Consider the following 16952-nt stretch of genomic DNA (forward strand, 5'->3'; position numbering starts at 1 on the left):
AATTACGTTACACGTTATGTTGGCAGACAATTTGTTAGCTACGCTATCCTTACGAACCGCATATCATTACAGCAGTATGTGCCGGTATGTTAGCTAGCTACCTAACGTTAGTTGGCTACTAATACATAGAACTTGCCAGTATCTTAACTATATGCTATCCAACTAACTACCCAACGTTTATTGACTTGATTAATCACGTCATTCTTTGCTTAGCAAAGTAGTATAGTCGTTGTGTGTTCTCAATGGATATTGTTAATAAAGGGTGTGTTCTTAAATTCGCTCTGGCTATCTACTCCAATTTCAGAGCACTCTCGTCTGAGTGTGCCAGAGCGCAGAATAACTGATGAATTTACGAACGCTTCAACACCCGTTGAATATGGCCGGTGTCAGTAAACGTCTGCAGAAATGCGTAATTATATTGTTACCATCAGCACAGTTACAGTTACCAACGCTCTGGATAACCAGCTCTGTTAGGGTGAGTAAAATGGTCAGAGTGAGGTGTTCTCTCATTTGTGTCTAGAAGTAGCTAGCTAATTTCCCCCTAACGTCGGACACTCTCTAGCGGTTGGAGGACTAAATCACCTCGAGCTCAACATTTAAATGGACTGGAAAATAATGGTACGTTTTGCGACTAAAGACACCCTTCTAGCTAGCTGACCACCAATTTTCAGTGCAATTTATGTAAGTTAGGTTTTGAGAGTTTTCAAAAACGTTATACATGTACAAATTTTGTGGGACACGCTGCCTATTGTAAAATTCGACTGCGCGACAGACCACACATAATATCCAACTTTTTACCTCTGAAATATAGCTAACTGATTTTCTAATGTTGCTAGCTTAGTTGCAAAATGTTGATAGAACTGCTAAGTAAGCACAAAGGAAAGAAATTGTAAGCGTTAATGTTACGTGTGACATGTTTTTCTTTCTCCCAATCTTCCTTTGTAGTGTGTGTGTGGTTCAGAGTGGTTGTTCTGTTTGTGTGTTCTGGTTATTACAGGTGTGCTGAGTTGCGGCTGACGATGGCTGATTCCAAAGCCTGACGGGACTCAAAGGTTTTGCACTGACTACAGAAAAGTGAAATGTTACTATACCTGACTCATTCCCTTTACCTCGCATGGACGACTGTATAGACACCATTGGATCGGCTGCGTATGTTACTAAGCTTGACTTGTTAAAAGGTTACTGGCAGGTGCCTTTAACCCCTCGTGCCTCTGAGGTGTCTGCTTTTGTAACCCGACAGTTTCTGCCAGTACACAGTAATAGCTTTTGGAGTGAGGAACGCCACGTTTCAACGTTTGGTAAATATTGTATTGGCTGATGTTCCTGATTGTACCGCATATCTTGGTGACCTGGTTGTTCATTCGACTACCTGGCTTGATCACATGAGCACATTGAGGGCTGTGTTTGCACGCTTGGCCAGCGCTTCTTTGACCCTTAACTTAGCCAAATGTGAGTTTGGAAAGGCTACTGTTACATATTTGGGTAAAGAGGTGGGGCAGGGTCAGGTTCGTACAGTAACAGCTAAGGTGGACGCTATCACCCGGTTTCCTGCCCCTGCCACTCAACGGGAATTACGCAGATTCTTAGGCATGACGGGTTATTATCGTACATTTTGTAGGAATTTCTCAACTGTTGTAGCCCCAATGACTAGGTTACTCAGTCCTTCAGTGTCCTTTGAGTGGACCGCTGAGTGTCAATCTGCCTTTGACTCTGTAAAAGTACTATTGTGTATTTCTCCTGTTCTTTCTGCCCCTGATTTCAAGAAACCATTTAAGTTGGAGGTGGATGCCAGTTCAGTGGGTGCAGGTGCTGTACTATTACAGGAACACGATGGTCTAGATCACCCAGTTTGTTACTTCTCTCGCAGATTCATCAGCTGTCAGTCACGTTATTCCACTATCAAACAGGAGACTCTGGCGCTGTTGTTTGCCTTACAATTCTTTTAGGTTTATGTTGGCTCCAGTGTGTTGCCTGTTGTGGTGTATAAAGACCACAACCCTTAAATTTTTTTGAGCCGCATGTACAACCAACGTCTTATGCGTTATACACCACCATTGGTTATACAGGGTTATAATTTAGAAATTCATCATATAAAGGGTGCAGAAAACATGGTTGTGGATGCTCGGTCACGTGCCTAGTTCAGAGAGAAAAATAAAATAATAGAACGGGGGGTTGACAACTATGGGGGGGGGATGTGTTGTAAGTAAGTATATAAATGTAATGTTTTTATCATAAACCCACAGGCATTTACGTCTCCTCCTCAGACGAGCTACACCCGAGGGGAGAACGTAACAGTTAGATAATACATATCACGAAAACAGCTGAATGTTGTCAAGCTTTACCGTATCAAAATTGGAGTCCTCTGACGGGGGCGTTTTGCACGATCTGCAAAAATTTATTTTGAACTTTGAACCATTAACTTTTTGACACCTATCACTGTTGGCTATGTTTCGTCTTACAATAGCTACATAGAGGCAGTATTTAGTCAAATGTTACAATGTATGCATCAATATTAAACTAATTGGGACGCTAATTTTCATTACAGATATCAAACAAAAAATGTGGGTACACTTTCAGTTACTGTTTAATCTTTCATCATCACCTTTCAATGCCTTAGCTTTGAAATGTAAATGTTTATACATATTCAGATTGAGTTATCTTTCTAATATGTGTATAGTATGCCAAGTTATTTAGCTGCATGTATTTACCACCACAGCATGGAGAAAGTCAAGAGGAAGCAGTGGAGTGAGGTGGATATGTTCCATGCCATGGAGGACTGCGGGGTAGGGATGGCTATCCGCCAGGCTGCAAAGGTTAGGCATCTTTTGTTTTTAGGAGATTACCACGTGTATTCGAGTTTTATCTGCTAGTAACAGTTTTATTTTCTTATCTACCAAGGTGCATGGTGTACCTCGGCAGACCCAGGCGGACAGGCTGAGCGGCCGGGTGACCCATGGTTGTCGCAGTGGACCACCCACATTGCTTGCACCAGTACTGTATCTACTGCGCCAGCCATGGGTTCCCCTTCACCAGTCAGAGACTGACACCAAATACGCAGGTATTTGGTGTTCTATGTGTTTATGTAGACCTTAGCCATTTTGACCACTCCTACATGGTAAACAAATCAGAATTTGCCAGAGTATTCCGCTACCCATACCAACGCTACAAGGACATGCGCTATGTGGTGGAAGGGTTTAAGAAGTGTGGCCTCTTCCCTCTTGACCCTTCAGCCATTGAAGGGTCCCGTTTAATGCCGTCTCGGTCCCTACCAGGTCCCACCACCGCCTCTCCTGGAACCAGCAGCACTGTGCCGTCCATCAGCACCTCCTCCCCAGTGACCACAGGAGGACCCTCAGCCCCTGCTCCAGTCCCAGCCCTAGCTCTAGAAGAGCACCCCCTAATAGAGGGAGGACCTGGGGCACATCCTAACTGTCCTGAGGTATCGGCTAGACCGATACAGAAGACTCCCTGTGGTCGCCACATGCCTCACCGGGGAGGAATACACGCGCCAGTGGCAGGAGAGGAGTGAGAAGGAGAGGGCCGAGGCAGAGGAGAAAGAGCGTCGGGCAGCCCTCAGAACACAGAGGGCACAGGAGAGGGCTGCCATGGATGAGACCATTGACGCCATCGCCTCTGCTGGACCCCCTGCTGGAACCACTCCTGACAGCTGCATCATCAATGCCAGTGCCTCCCAGTATGCAACACCTGTAGGAGCCGCCGGAGTCCCCAGCTGTAGAAGAAGGCCACGTGCCTACTCTCCCGGCCACACCATCGTCGGCCCCTCAACCCCACCATTACAAACACCAGCTCCTCCAAGCCATTGTCGGCGATTTTGTCCACCACAACCACGCACACCACCCCCCCGTCACCCCCAATACGGCCTCCTCTGGACCAACTGCCTCCTCCGTCTCCCCTGGTTACACCACCATAGCAGCCTCATCTTGTGTCCCTGCCCCCTGCAATTTGAATACAGCCATCTCCACAGGTAAATACATGTTAAATTACGAACTTTTATCATCCTGACTAATTTACCCTCTAAATACACCTCTGCTGTCTTCAACCAGGATCTCAGCGATCACTGCCTACGTCAGTAATGGGTCCGCGGTCAAACGACCAACCCTCATCACTGTCAAACGCTCCCTAAAACAATTCAGAGAGCAGGCCTTTCTAATTGACCTGGCCTGGGTATCAAGGATGGATATTGACCTCATTCCGTCAGTAGAGGATGCCTGGATGTTCTTCAAAAGTGCTTTCCTCTCCATCTTAAATAAGCATGCCCCATTCAAAAAATTCAGAACTAAGAACAGTTGACTGCCCTTGACCAGCACAAAAACATCCTGTGGCGTACTGCATTAGCATCGAACAGACCCCGCGATATGCAACTTTTCAGGGAAGTCAGGAACCAATATACACAATCAGTTAGGAAAGCAAAGGCTAGCTTTTTCAAAACAGAAATTTGCATCCTGTAGCACTAACTCCAAAAAGTTTTGGGACACTAAAGTCCAAGGAGAATAAAAGCACCTCCTCCCAGCTACCCACTGGCTAGGAAACACTGTCACCACCGATAAATCGAGAATCGAGAATTTCAATAAGCATTTTGCTACGGCTGGCCATGCTTTCCACCTGGCAACCACTACCCCGGCCACCAGCTCTGCACCCTCCGCTGCAACTTGCCCATGCCCCCCCCTCAAAGGGGGTGACACTCTAGATCCAAACTGTTACAGACCTATATACATCCTACCCTGCCTTTCGAAAGTATTTGAAGGCCAAGTTAACAAACAGATCACCGACCACTTCGAATCCCACCGTACCTTCTCCGCTTTGCAATCTGGTTTCTGAGCTGGTCATGGGTGCACCTCAGCCACGCTCAAGGTCCTAAACGATATAATAACCGCGATTGATAAAAGACAGTACTGTGCAGCCGTCTTCATCGACCTGGCCAAGGCTTTTGACTCTGTCAATCACCGCATTCTTTTTAACAGACTAAATAGCCTTGGTTTCTCAACTGACTGCCTCGCCTGGTTCACCAACTACTTTTCTGATAAGAGTTCAATGTGTCAAATCGGAGGGCCTGTTGTCTGGACCTCTGGCAGTCTATGGGGGTGCCACAGGGTTCAATTATCGGGCCGACTCTTCTCTGTGTATATCAATGATGTCGCTCTTGCTGCTGGTGACTCTCAGATCCACCTCTACGCAGACGACACCATTTTGTATACATCTGGCCCTTCATTGGACACTGTGTTAACAAACCTCCAAACGAGCTTCAATGCCATACAACACTCCTTCCGCGGCCTCCAACTGCTCTTAAACGCTAGTAAAACTAAATGCATGCTCTTCAACCGAACGCTGCTTGCACCCGCCTGCCCGACTAGAATCACTACTCTCGGCGGGTCTGACTTAGAATATGTGGACAACTACAAATACCTAGGTGTCTGGTTAGACCGTAACCTCTCCTTCCAGACTCACATTAAGCAAAGTTAAATCTAGAATCGTCTTCCTATTTCGCAACAAAGCCTCCTTCACTCATGCTGCTAAACATGCCCTCGTAAAACTGACTATCCTACCGATCCATGACTTCGGCGGTGTCATTTACAAAATAGCTTCCAACACTCTACTCAGCAAATTGGATGTAGTCTATCACAGTGCCATACGTTTTGTCACCAAAGCCCCATATACTACCCACCATTGTGACCTGTACACTCTCGTTGGCTGGCCCTCACTACATATTCGTCGCCAAACCCACTGGCTCCAGGTCATCTATAAATCACTTCCTGGCAAATCCCCACCTTATCTTAGCTCATTGGTCACACTCTATTTATTATCTATGCATAGTCACTAACTCTACCCACATGTACATATTACCTCGACTAACCTGTGCCACCACACATTGACTCTGTACCGTACCGGTACCCCCTGTATATAGCCCTCCCTACTGTATTTTATTTTACTTATCTATTTTTTACTTAACACTTATTTTTCTTAAAACTGCATTGTTGGTGAAGGACTTGTCAGTAAGCATTTCACTGTAAGGTCTACACCTGTTGTATCCGGTGCATGTGGCAAATAAAATGTGATTTCATTTGAATAAAGTAGCTCAATTGGTAGAGCATGGCGCTAGAAACGCCAGGGTTGTGGGTTCGATTCCCATGGGGGGCCAGTATGAAAAATGTATGCACTCACTAAACTGTAAGTCGCTCTGGATAAGAGCGTCTGCTAAATGACTAAAATGTAAATGTCACCATAGCAACACCCACCCGTAGTATGCGGTCCAACAGGTATATCTCACTGGTCATTCCCAAAGCCAACACCTCCTTTGGCCGCCATTCCTTCCAGTTCTCTGCTGCAAATGACTGGAACAAACTGCAAAAATCTCTGAAGCTGGAGACACTTATCTCCTTCATAAACTTTAAGCATCAGTTGTCAGAGCAGCTTACCGATCACTGTACCTGTACACAGCCCATCTGTAATTAGCACACCCAACTACCTCATCCCCATATTGTTATTTACATTGTTATTTATTTTGCTCATTTGCACCCCAGTATCTCTATTTGCACATCATCTTCTGCACATATATCACTCCAGTGTTAATACTAAATTGTAATTATTTTGCACTATGGCCTATTGATTGCCTTACCTCCATAACTTACTACATTTGCACACACTGTATATATATTTTCTATTGTGTTATTGACTGTACGTTTTTGTTTATTCCATATGTAACTCTGTGTTGTTGTTGTTGTTTTAATCGCACTGTTTTGTTTTATCTTGGCCAGGTCGCAGTTGTAAATGAGAAATTGTTCTCAACTGGCTTACCTGGTTAAATAAAAAATAAATAAATATCTAATCTCAAACCAACTTTAACGTTACCACGGTATTAAACTGTACCATATGTTGACAGACTAGAAGAGCAGATTTGAGGAAAAAAACATCGACATCGAAATAGCTAGTTAGCTAAGAAAACACGCACGGAAGAGCTAACGTTATGACTATGTTTACCGTTATTTGTAACGTTAGCTAACTAGTGTGTCACACTTTAATCCAAACACAATTAAGGTAGCTACTAAGCTAGCTAGTTAGCAGCTAGCTAATAATGATAGCCAGCTAATAATGTTAGCCAGCTAACGTTAGTTAGCTATCTGCTAAAAAGATAGCAGAAACAAAAGAAGGATAATTTAGCAAAGGCTAGCAAACCTTTTCTTTGTCCATGCTAGCTAGCTAAATATCCATATGACTCACCTTTTACATCGCCAGCTAGTGCCTTCCAGGTAGGAGAGTACTGGATGCAGTGACCACACCATGATGAGTAGAACTGGACCAGCCAAGCGGTGGAAGAGTTGAGCAAAGTCTGCTTGACAGTCGCGCTTGTCAGTATAACCACGGAGTCCTCCTCAGAATACAGCCGAGTGGTTAGAGAAGGATTAAATAGAAACACTAAAATACTGCTCGTTGTGAACAATAAAAAGCATGTTTTTCGGAGCGAAGGGAAGCAGTCAACACACAGAGTCGCCATATCGTGGAGATAGATAGGGACTGGCTACGGACCGACACTTCTTCTACTTCTTCTACTTCTTCTTCTTCTTCGATGAGGTTTAACGGCAGTTGGCATCCAATAAATGTTGCATTACCGCCACCTACTAGACTGGAGTATAACTCCCTTTAACTTTGCTTTCAAAAATAAATAATACAACCAATACCCTACCATCTAACAATACACTCACAAAAAAATTAACAAAAAAGAATAATAACTACCATACTCCACTATTTAAATCTATTTATTCCTACTTCAGGCCAACAGCCTGAAAGGATGGTACACCACCACTTAACACACCCTGTAACTCTTCTGATGTCAAGTCTCTCCACACCCAAATACCTCTCTGCAGCTGCCACCACTACCTCTATTTTCTGCGACTTACGTTCCATCCCTGCAGTACAGTTGATAACCATTGCTATAAATGCCCAAAATCCAATCTTACTGAAACATATATCACTTGTTGGTTTATCCCTCTGTACTGGTACAGATCTACTACTCACACCATTCCTCTCAGGATCCCTACCCCTTGACCCATCTTCCTCTACTTTCTTCACTGCCTCAGCATATGACAACTTCTGCACTACTCTAATCCTGGAGACCTCAACCTGTCTCTCTCGCACGGGACATTTCTGATCCACAGCCCCATGGGCACCACTACAATTAACACATACCACTACTTTCCCTAATGCTACACTTTCCTTTCTCTCATGCCCTTCTGCACACTTCTCACAACTAGGAACCTCCCTCCTACACACTGCTGCCACATGCCCATAAGCTTGATACCTGTAACAATGTAATGTATTCTGCACAAAAGCTCATACCAGATAACTTATATATCCTAACATCACTTTGTCGAGCAAAGACTCAACATCAAAAATCAAAGGAACAGACAATGACTCTTCTGTTTCTCCACTCACGCTACCCTGTCTGCGTCGCACCAAACGACGTGAATCACAAACACTGTGAATCTTCCCCTTCAGTTGGTCAGCTTTCACATTTACCACTACCCCAGTATCCATGCCTTTCAATGGCACCCTTTTCTTGAGAGCAAAACACTTCACATCTCTTGTCCCCATTCGTTTAACACGGAGCGCCTGCTCCCTCTGACCAGCAGAAACACAAACAATTATCACAAGACCACTTCTGGTTACCCTCACCGATTCCACATCACCCAACTCTGTTTTCACCCACCCTGAAACCACAAAGGGATCAGCCAAAAGGCAAGGATCCACTTTTTTCAAATCCTTTACGGACGGACACGCCTGGTGCCAAAATTTGTGACGTATGTCGAGCAGCTTCTTTCTTCTTCTGTGGGTTTTATGACGGACTACAACACAAAAAGGTGTATTGCCGCCACCAACTGGACGGATTGAAAAACCAAAACAAGGTAAAAAGAAAATCCATATGTGATAGGGAAACCCAAATAAAATAGTACATTGACCAAAACAAAACTCCCACTTCTTCCTTCTTTCAAATCTCCATATCTCCCTTCTCAGACTCTAGGGCCTGAGAGGGTGGTACGGCTTGTGACAATATTCCATGTAACTCCTCCGCAGAGAAATCTTTCAGTCCCAGGAACCACTCCGCCGCATCCACAATAATATCTATCTTCCTGGACCTTCTCTCCACCTTGGCAGTGCCATTAATCACCATAGCTATAAAGGCCACAAAGTCCACCTTCTTAACCTTTAAAATGTCAGGGTCCTGCTGGTGAAAGACATCCCCTGCAGCGAAGGCCTATCCACCACCATGGACTCTTCAGGAGCACCATTCAAATCCTCAACCCTTTTAACAGCTGCTGCATATGACATGCTCTGGACATCCCTGACTTTGGCCACCTCACCCTTGTCACCAAGGCAATCGAAAGATGTAGCTTCATAGTTCCCAATCTCTTCAAAATCAACTTCCCACGAGACGCCAGATATAACCCCCTTGAGGGGTGCCCTGTTCTGAAGAGACACACATGACACTTCAAACGTATCAAATCAGGTGAGGCGCAACGCACTTTCCTTCTGATCTGCAGAGCACAACAGATCTATAACAAGCCCGCCTCTTGTGATCCTCACAGCATTCACTTTACCGCTTCCGCCATCTTTTTCCGCTTCAGAGCTAAAACACGTACAGTACCAGTCCAAAGTTTGGACACACCTACTCATTCAAGGGTTTTTCTTTATTTTTACTATTTTCTACATTGTCGAATAATAGTGAAGACATCAAAACTATGAAATAACACATATGGAATCATGTAGTAACCAAAAAAGTGTTAAACAAATCTAAATATATTTTATATTTGAGATTCTTCAAAGTAGCCACCCTTTGCCTTGATGACAGCTTTGCACACTCAGTAAATTGTTCGTTGTAGTTTTTCTGTGAAAATCACTACAATAAATGTGCTTCAGCTGTCAACCTGGTCTGATATTGGATACACTATCTCACTACTTCTACTAACGCTTCGATCACACCAACAGTGTCATTGCTCAAAATGGTTACACAGCATCATCTGGATATGTGTGCAACAAAAGTTTATCATTCACCTTCTGCTGCCATTTCTGTGAAGCCGCCTACGCATACAGTTTATGCTTGATGTGCTTCAAGTCCCACCTCTCCCATCTCCTCATTGGTTTTTAAGAGCATTTACCCACGTGGGTGATTGAAAGCTAAACTGAGGTCCACACTCCAGTCCAGTTGGTTGTGGTAATGCATCTTAATGTTGGTTGCCAACAGCCATATAAAGTCCACAGAAGAGATTACTAGAAACTAACTAGGTTTACCCTTTTATCTGTGGATTAATTGTCAGAGTAGAGAACACACGATTTTGTGTGACTCAGAATGGGTCAAAATTCTACAAAAATCCAGGAAAAAAAGGACCTTGTGCATTTCATGTAAAATAACAACCCAATGTTTATATCCCAGGACAACAACAAGCTCGATAGCTAAATGTCCATGAATGTTTCACGTGTTTCGACCTGTCCTCAAATTAATATAGTTAGTTCAGAGTTCGTTTTGATATTTCAACCTACGTGTCGTGATCGTGTCTGGTGTGGATGGACAAAATCAACATGCGCATGCATGTGCTCGGTGTAGTCAGCGTGTTACCTTGTGCATTTCAGATAAAATAACAACCCACTGGTTATATCCCATGACAAATTAGCTAGCAACAGCAAGCTAGCTAGCTAAATGCCCATGAATGTTTCATGTGTTTTGACCTGTACCCCAAATTAATTGAGTGTATTGATGCCCCCTATATGACGCTATTTCCGTAAAAAAAAAAAAAAAGGAAAATAAACCATATATGTTTGTTTCCGTTAAAACAAAATTACATGATGGATTCACATGTCCATCAGAGTTATAACAAAGTATGTATAATGTATGTCTGATCTACTTTACCCAATTTTTTGGGGGAGTCAATAGTCCGAACGAGGGCATCGTCGGGTGAAAACACATTTTTGCTTAACGGTTTCCGCTTAACAGTCACGTGATCAACGCATTGGCGAACACTCTGCCTATACTTCATCTAATTCTATTGATCAACAATGAAAGTATCGATGCCTGCCACTTCATGGGACACAATCCTCATTATTTACAGAATGTTGCCCCCTGTGGATATTTATTGGTACACTATTCTCAGGAACAAGACAACAAAAGCATTACAAGCAAATGTCTTGCTATTTGCTTCCTAAAAGCCTTGATTATATTTAAACCATCTTTGATTAATTCATTGTAATGGTATCAACAATCAAAATGATAGTCATTAGGAAAATAATAATTCTAACCTGTCTTCTTTTTTTCAGTTTGCATTTACGTCAAACAAACATTCTATTCTACAAGGGGCATTTTACTTTTGCTTGTTCCATGGGACTTCTTCTAATTTCTTAGAGAATGTCGCCACCCTGTGGATATTTATTTGAGCACTATTCTCAGGAACAAGACAAGAAAAGCATAATAACAAGCACATCTCGTGATATTCGCTTCCTAAAAGCCTTGATAATATTTAAACCATCTTTGATTATTAGTAATTCATTATATTAGTAATAGTATCAACATAAAAAATGATAGTAATTATGAATATAATAATTCTAACCTGTCTTTTGCTTTATTTTCAGTTCGCATTAGCAACAAACATTCTACTAGGGGCATTTTACTGTTGAGCAATTTCACTTGAACAATTTTAACTAAACCCTCCACATCCCACCCACCCTAGACTTTACAAAAAATTATTTTAACTGATTTATTTTTCAAGAGCTACACCATGTGCATATACAGTGCATTTGAAAAGTATTCAGACCCCTTGACTTTTTCAAAAAAAAATTACATTACAGCCTTATTCTAAAATGGATGAAATTGATTTTTTATCAGCATCAATCTACACATAATACCCCATTATCACAAAGCAAAAACTGTTTTTTAGATATTTTTGCTAATTTATAAAAATAAAACATTTACATAAGTATTCAGACCCTTTACTCAGTACTTTGTTGAAGCACCTTTGGCAGTGATTACAGCCTCGAGTCTTCTTGGGTATGACGCTACAAGCTTGGCACACCTATATTTGGGGAGTTTCTCCCATTCTTCTCTGCAGATCCTCTCAAGCTCTGTCAGGTTGGACGGGGAACGTCGCTGCACAGCTATTTTCAGGTCTCTACCAAGATGTTCGATCAGGTTCAAGGACATTCATAGACTTGTCCCGAAACCACTCCTGCGTTGTCTTGGCTGTGTGCTTAGGGTCGTTGTCCTATTGGAAGGTGAACCTGAGGTCCTGAGTGCTCTGGAGCAGGTTTTCATCAAGGATCTCGCTGTACTTTGCTCCGTTCATCTGTCCCTCGATCCTGACTAGTCTCGCAATCCCTGCCACTGAAAAACATTCCCACAGCATGATGCTGCCACCACCATGCTTCACCGTAGGGATGGTTCCAGGTTTCCTCCAGACGTGACGCTTGGCATTCAGGCCAAAGAGTTCAATCTTCGTTTCATCAGACCAGATAATCTTGTTTCTCATGGGTCCATTAGGTGCCTTTTGGCAAACTCCAAGCGTGCTGTCATGTTTCTTTTACTGAGGAGTGGTTTCCGTCTGGCCACGCTACCATAAAGGCCTGATTGGTGGAATGCTGCAGAGATGGTTTTCCTTTTGGAAGGTTCTCCAATCTCCACAGAGGAACTCTGGAGCTCTGTCAGAGTGACCATCGGGTTCTTGGACACCTCCCTGACCAAGGCCCTTCTCCCCCGATTGCTCAGTTTGGCCAGGCGGCCAGCTCTAGGAAGAGTCTTGGTGGTTCCAAATTTCTTCCATTTAAGAATGATGGAGGCCACTGTGTTCTTGGGGACCTTCAATGCTGCAGACATTTTTTGGTACCCCTCCCCAGATCGACACAATCCTGTCTCGGAGCTCTACAGAGAATTCCTTTGACCTCATGGCTTGGTTTTTGCTCTGACATGCGTTGTAAACTGTGGGACCTGTGTGTGCCTTTCCAAATCATGTCCAATCAATTGAATTTACCACAGGTGGACTCCAATCAAGTTGTATAATGATCAATGGAAACAGGATGCGCCTGAGCTCAATTTTGAGTCTCATAGCAAAGGGTTTGAATACTAATGCAAGGTATTTCTGTTTTAGAATTGTAATACATTAGCAGAGAGAGAGAGAGAGAGAGAGAGAGAGAGAGATATTTAATAAACTGTGATAGCTAGATAATGGTGATGTCTTTACAGCTGTTGTACATTAGATTCAATGCTTAGAAAATACAACGTTTTTTTCCGGTTGGCATAGGAGGCAGAACACGTGTCTTGGGGCCCAGCTGGGGTGGTTGAGGCGGCAGTGGTCCCATCTGTGAGGAGAAAGCAAAATGTTAGCTAGACATGGCATGTTTGATCTTGCCTGAGGCTCTCTCCGCCAAGGCCTAACTAACAACCTTGTCTCCTTCACTTCCACAAGTGCGGCAGCCATAGCCTCCTGGCAGTAAAGTTTCCTTATCTTCTTGGGGTTCTTTCTCAATGTGCTAATGTTTGGCATGATGTTCTGGAAAATAAGACAATATGGTGGTTATGATATGATTTATTTGTGTCTGTATAATTAATTAACTACACCTTAATTCAAGACCATCTAGCTAGCTAATAATAAAATATGGCTAGAGTGATGTCCTGGTGTAACGGGGTTGAAGGAAATAACTAATATTTATGGTTAGGTTCTAGTTATGTGGGCAGAGTCTACTCTTGTCATTGCAGGTGGTTGAGTAACTGGGGGATACGTAGCTAGCGTTTTGTTATACACCACAGTAATGCAGGGCCCCGTTGTGTTATTAGCCAAAGCATCACACTATGTTGTTATTGTGCTATGTAAGCTAGGAGAGGGAGGTGAGAAACCAGTGCAGACATCCATTCCACTGAGTGTTGAATTCCTTCTGCCTGAGGGTTAAATCTGTTCCTCTCTGGTCCTGCAGCTTATGTCTGAACTGGGCTGCAGTACTCCTGATATTCTGAATATCCCTCTGGTGTTGGAGTTGCAGCTTCATCTGTTGCCTCCTACATCAGTAGACATTACGCCAGTGCTGGATCTCAGCCTACTCACAAATGGCAAATATCTTTGATCTCTTCTCTGTCCTATTTCAAATGAAGCAAATGATGCAAACATTTATTCCTTAGTACATGGATCTGCATATGACATAAGGAGAGAAGGGTGTGTACACCCTTGGAGCTATCTCTGTGTGTACGTCAATGAAATTAATCCATTCATACCCTTAATAGAAAAGCACACACAAAGTCCACCACTTGCTAATTGTTTTTCTTCACCTTTCCACAAAGTGTCTGGTATGTGTTTGCTTGATGTAAGGGAGTTAACCCCAATGTGTCAAATAATAAGTGGGGTATGGGCATAATGTGGCTTTGATGTAACAAGTTAATTCATCAAACGTTAGGTCCTGGCCATAATTTGATATAGCTAAATATAATGACTCCATTGTTGGGAATAACATGTGGATACACACATAATAATGGCATAATGATGATAACATTGAAAGACAGGAAGGACAAGTGCGCTAGTTAAGAGAAAGTACAGAAGTTGAGATGAAGGTGGGATCTACTATTTAGGGTATTTATTAAGCCCAAGCAGGGGCATCAATTGGGTAGCAGTCGCTATACCCTAGCTCAACACCAACAATTGAAAATAGGTTAGTAAAATCATTCTAATCGTGATTAAAAGGCAAATGTAGTTTAGCGGTATTAGTGGCCGGACTTTAGGACCATGCAGACGGCTCAGAGCTGACAGGCAGGCTGTTTATTTTACATTTACATCATTTAGCAGACGCTCTTATCCAGAGCGACTTACAAATTGGTGCATTCAACTTATGATAGCCAGTGGGACAACCACCTTTTTAAAATCTTTTTTTTTTATGGGGGGTGGGGGAAGAAGGATTACTTTATACTATTCCAGGTATTCCTTAAAGAGGTAGGGTTTCAAGTGTCTCCGGAAGGTGGTCAGTGACTCCGCTGTCCTGGCGTCGTGGGGGAGCTTGTTCCACCATTGGGGTGCCAGAACAGCGAATAGCTTTGACTGGGCTGAGCGGGAACTGTGCTTCCGTAGAGGTAGGGGAGCTAGCAGGCCAGAGGTGGATGAACGTAGTGCCCTCGTTTGGGTGTAGGGTCTGATCAGAGCCTGAAGGTAAGGAGGTGCCGATCCCCTCACAGCTCCGTAGGCAAGCACCATGGTCTTGTAGTAGATGCGAGCCTCAACTGGAAGCCAGTGGAGTGTGCGGAGGAGCGGGGTGACATGAGAGAACTTGGGAAGGTTGAACACCAGACGGGCTGCAGCGTTCTGGTTGAGTTGAAGGGGTTTAATGGCACAGGCAGGGAGCCCAACCAACAGCGAGTTGCAGTAATCCAGACGGGAGATGACAAGTGCCTGGATTTGGACCTGTGCCGCTTTATGGAGAGCGTATCGACACAGATGCAGGAAACAACTATTTTCTCTCAAAACAGTGCAGAAGTGGAAGATGGCTGTAGTAGATTGCTAGGTGACTGCTGCTTGACATGACATGAAACGATGCTGAGCTAGTGCGTAGCAGATAATTGCTGTGTTTGTAGAATGTTAAGTCCCCTATCAACTGAGGTGAATGAAGCTACAGCAGCCAAGGTGATAATGTCACAATGGCTGAAATGATGCCCATGAGCCCTAGGGCACACACACACACACACACACACACACACACACACACACACACACACACACACACACACACACACACACACACACACACACACACACAGACACACACACACAGCAGATGGAAATGTTGAATTATATGGAGACACGAAGGGGAGAACCTGCTACATTAATACAGTACATAACCAGTGCCAAATAATAGCATGTAAACGGAAAGCAATATGATTAACTAGCTAAACTCAGGTTAACATGTCATGGTACACACAGCATTCATTCAAATGAGGTTTGAGGACAAAGCAACACCATGTATTCACCAAACATTTAACTGAGGAAAACAAATATGTTTTATGGTTGATTTTATGGTCTGATTGGGAAGAACCATTGTCTATCGAATGACTGTGTAAGATTATTTCAATTTAGCATTGGACGTTTTATTGAGTACAGGCAGTAATACAGAAGTCAAATCACATAGGGAGTCTCGTCAGATCAGATGTTATCAGCAAGCCATAGCCATCTGTGGAAAGAGCACAAGAAGAACAAAGATACAGTGCATCGGAAAGTATTCAGACCCCTTGACTTTTTCCACATTTCGTTACCTTACAGCCTTATTCTAAAATGGATTAAATAAATAAAAATCCTCATCATTCTACACACAATACCCCATAATGACAAAAACAGGTTTTTAGACATTTTTGCAAATTTATAAAAAATAAAAAATAGAAATTCCTTATTTACGTAAGTATTCAGACCCTTTGCTATGAGACTCAAAATTGAGCTCAGGTGCATCCTGTTTCCATTGATCATCCTTGAGATGTTTCTACAACTTGATTGGATTCCAACTGTGGTAACTTCAATTGATTGGACATGATTTGGAAAGGCACACACCTGTCTATATAAGGTTCCAGAGTTGACAGTGCATGTCAAAGCAAAAACCAAGGCATGAGGTCGAAGGAATTGTCTGTAGAGCTCCAAGACAGGATTGTGTCGAGGCACAGAGCTGGGGAAGGGTACCAAAACATTTTTGCAGCATTGAACATCCCCAAGAACACTGTGGCCTCCATAATTCTTAAATGGTTTTGAACCACCAAGACTCTTCCTATAGCTGGCTGCCCGGCCAAACTGAGCAATCAGGGAAGAAGGGCCTTGGTCAGGGAGGTGGCCAAGAACCCGATGGTCACTCTGACAGAGGTCCAGAGGTCCTTTGTGGAGATGGGAGAACCTTCCAGAAGGACAACCATCTCTGCAGCACTCCAATCAGGCCTTTATGGT

General features: G+C 43.4%; 1 protein-coding gene across 1 annotated transcript in view; it reads right to left on the minus strand.

Annotated features, from left to right (window-relative positions):
- qsox2 (quiescin Q6 sulfhydryl oxidase 2) overlaps positions 1–7548 on the minus strand; it is a 44801-nt gene extending 37253 nt beyond the window's left edge. Inside the window, exon 1 of the mRNA XM_041900537.1 lies at positions 7237–7548. Coding sequence (XP_041756471.1) covers positions 7237–7510 — 274 coding nt within the window. The 5' untranslated portion in view covers positions 7511–7548. The remainder of the gene's footprint in view (positions 1–7236) is intronic.
- Between the last annotated feature and the right edge of the window lie 9404 nt (positions 7549–16952).

This window comes from Coregonus clupeaformis, chromosome 16, assembly GCF_020615455.1.
Source record: "Coregonus clupeaformis isolate EN_2021a chromosome 16, ASM2061545v1, whole genome shotgun sequence".
Lineage (NCBI taxonomy): Eukaryota > Metazoa > Chordata > Actinopteri > Salmoniformes > Salmonidae > Coregonus > Coregonus clupeaformis.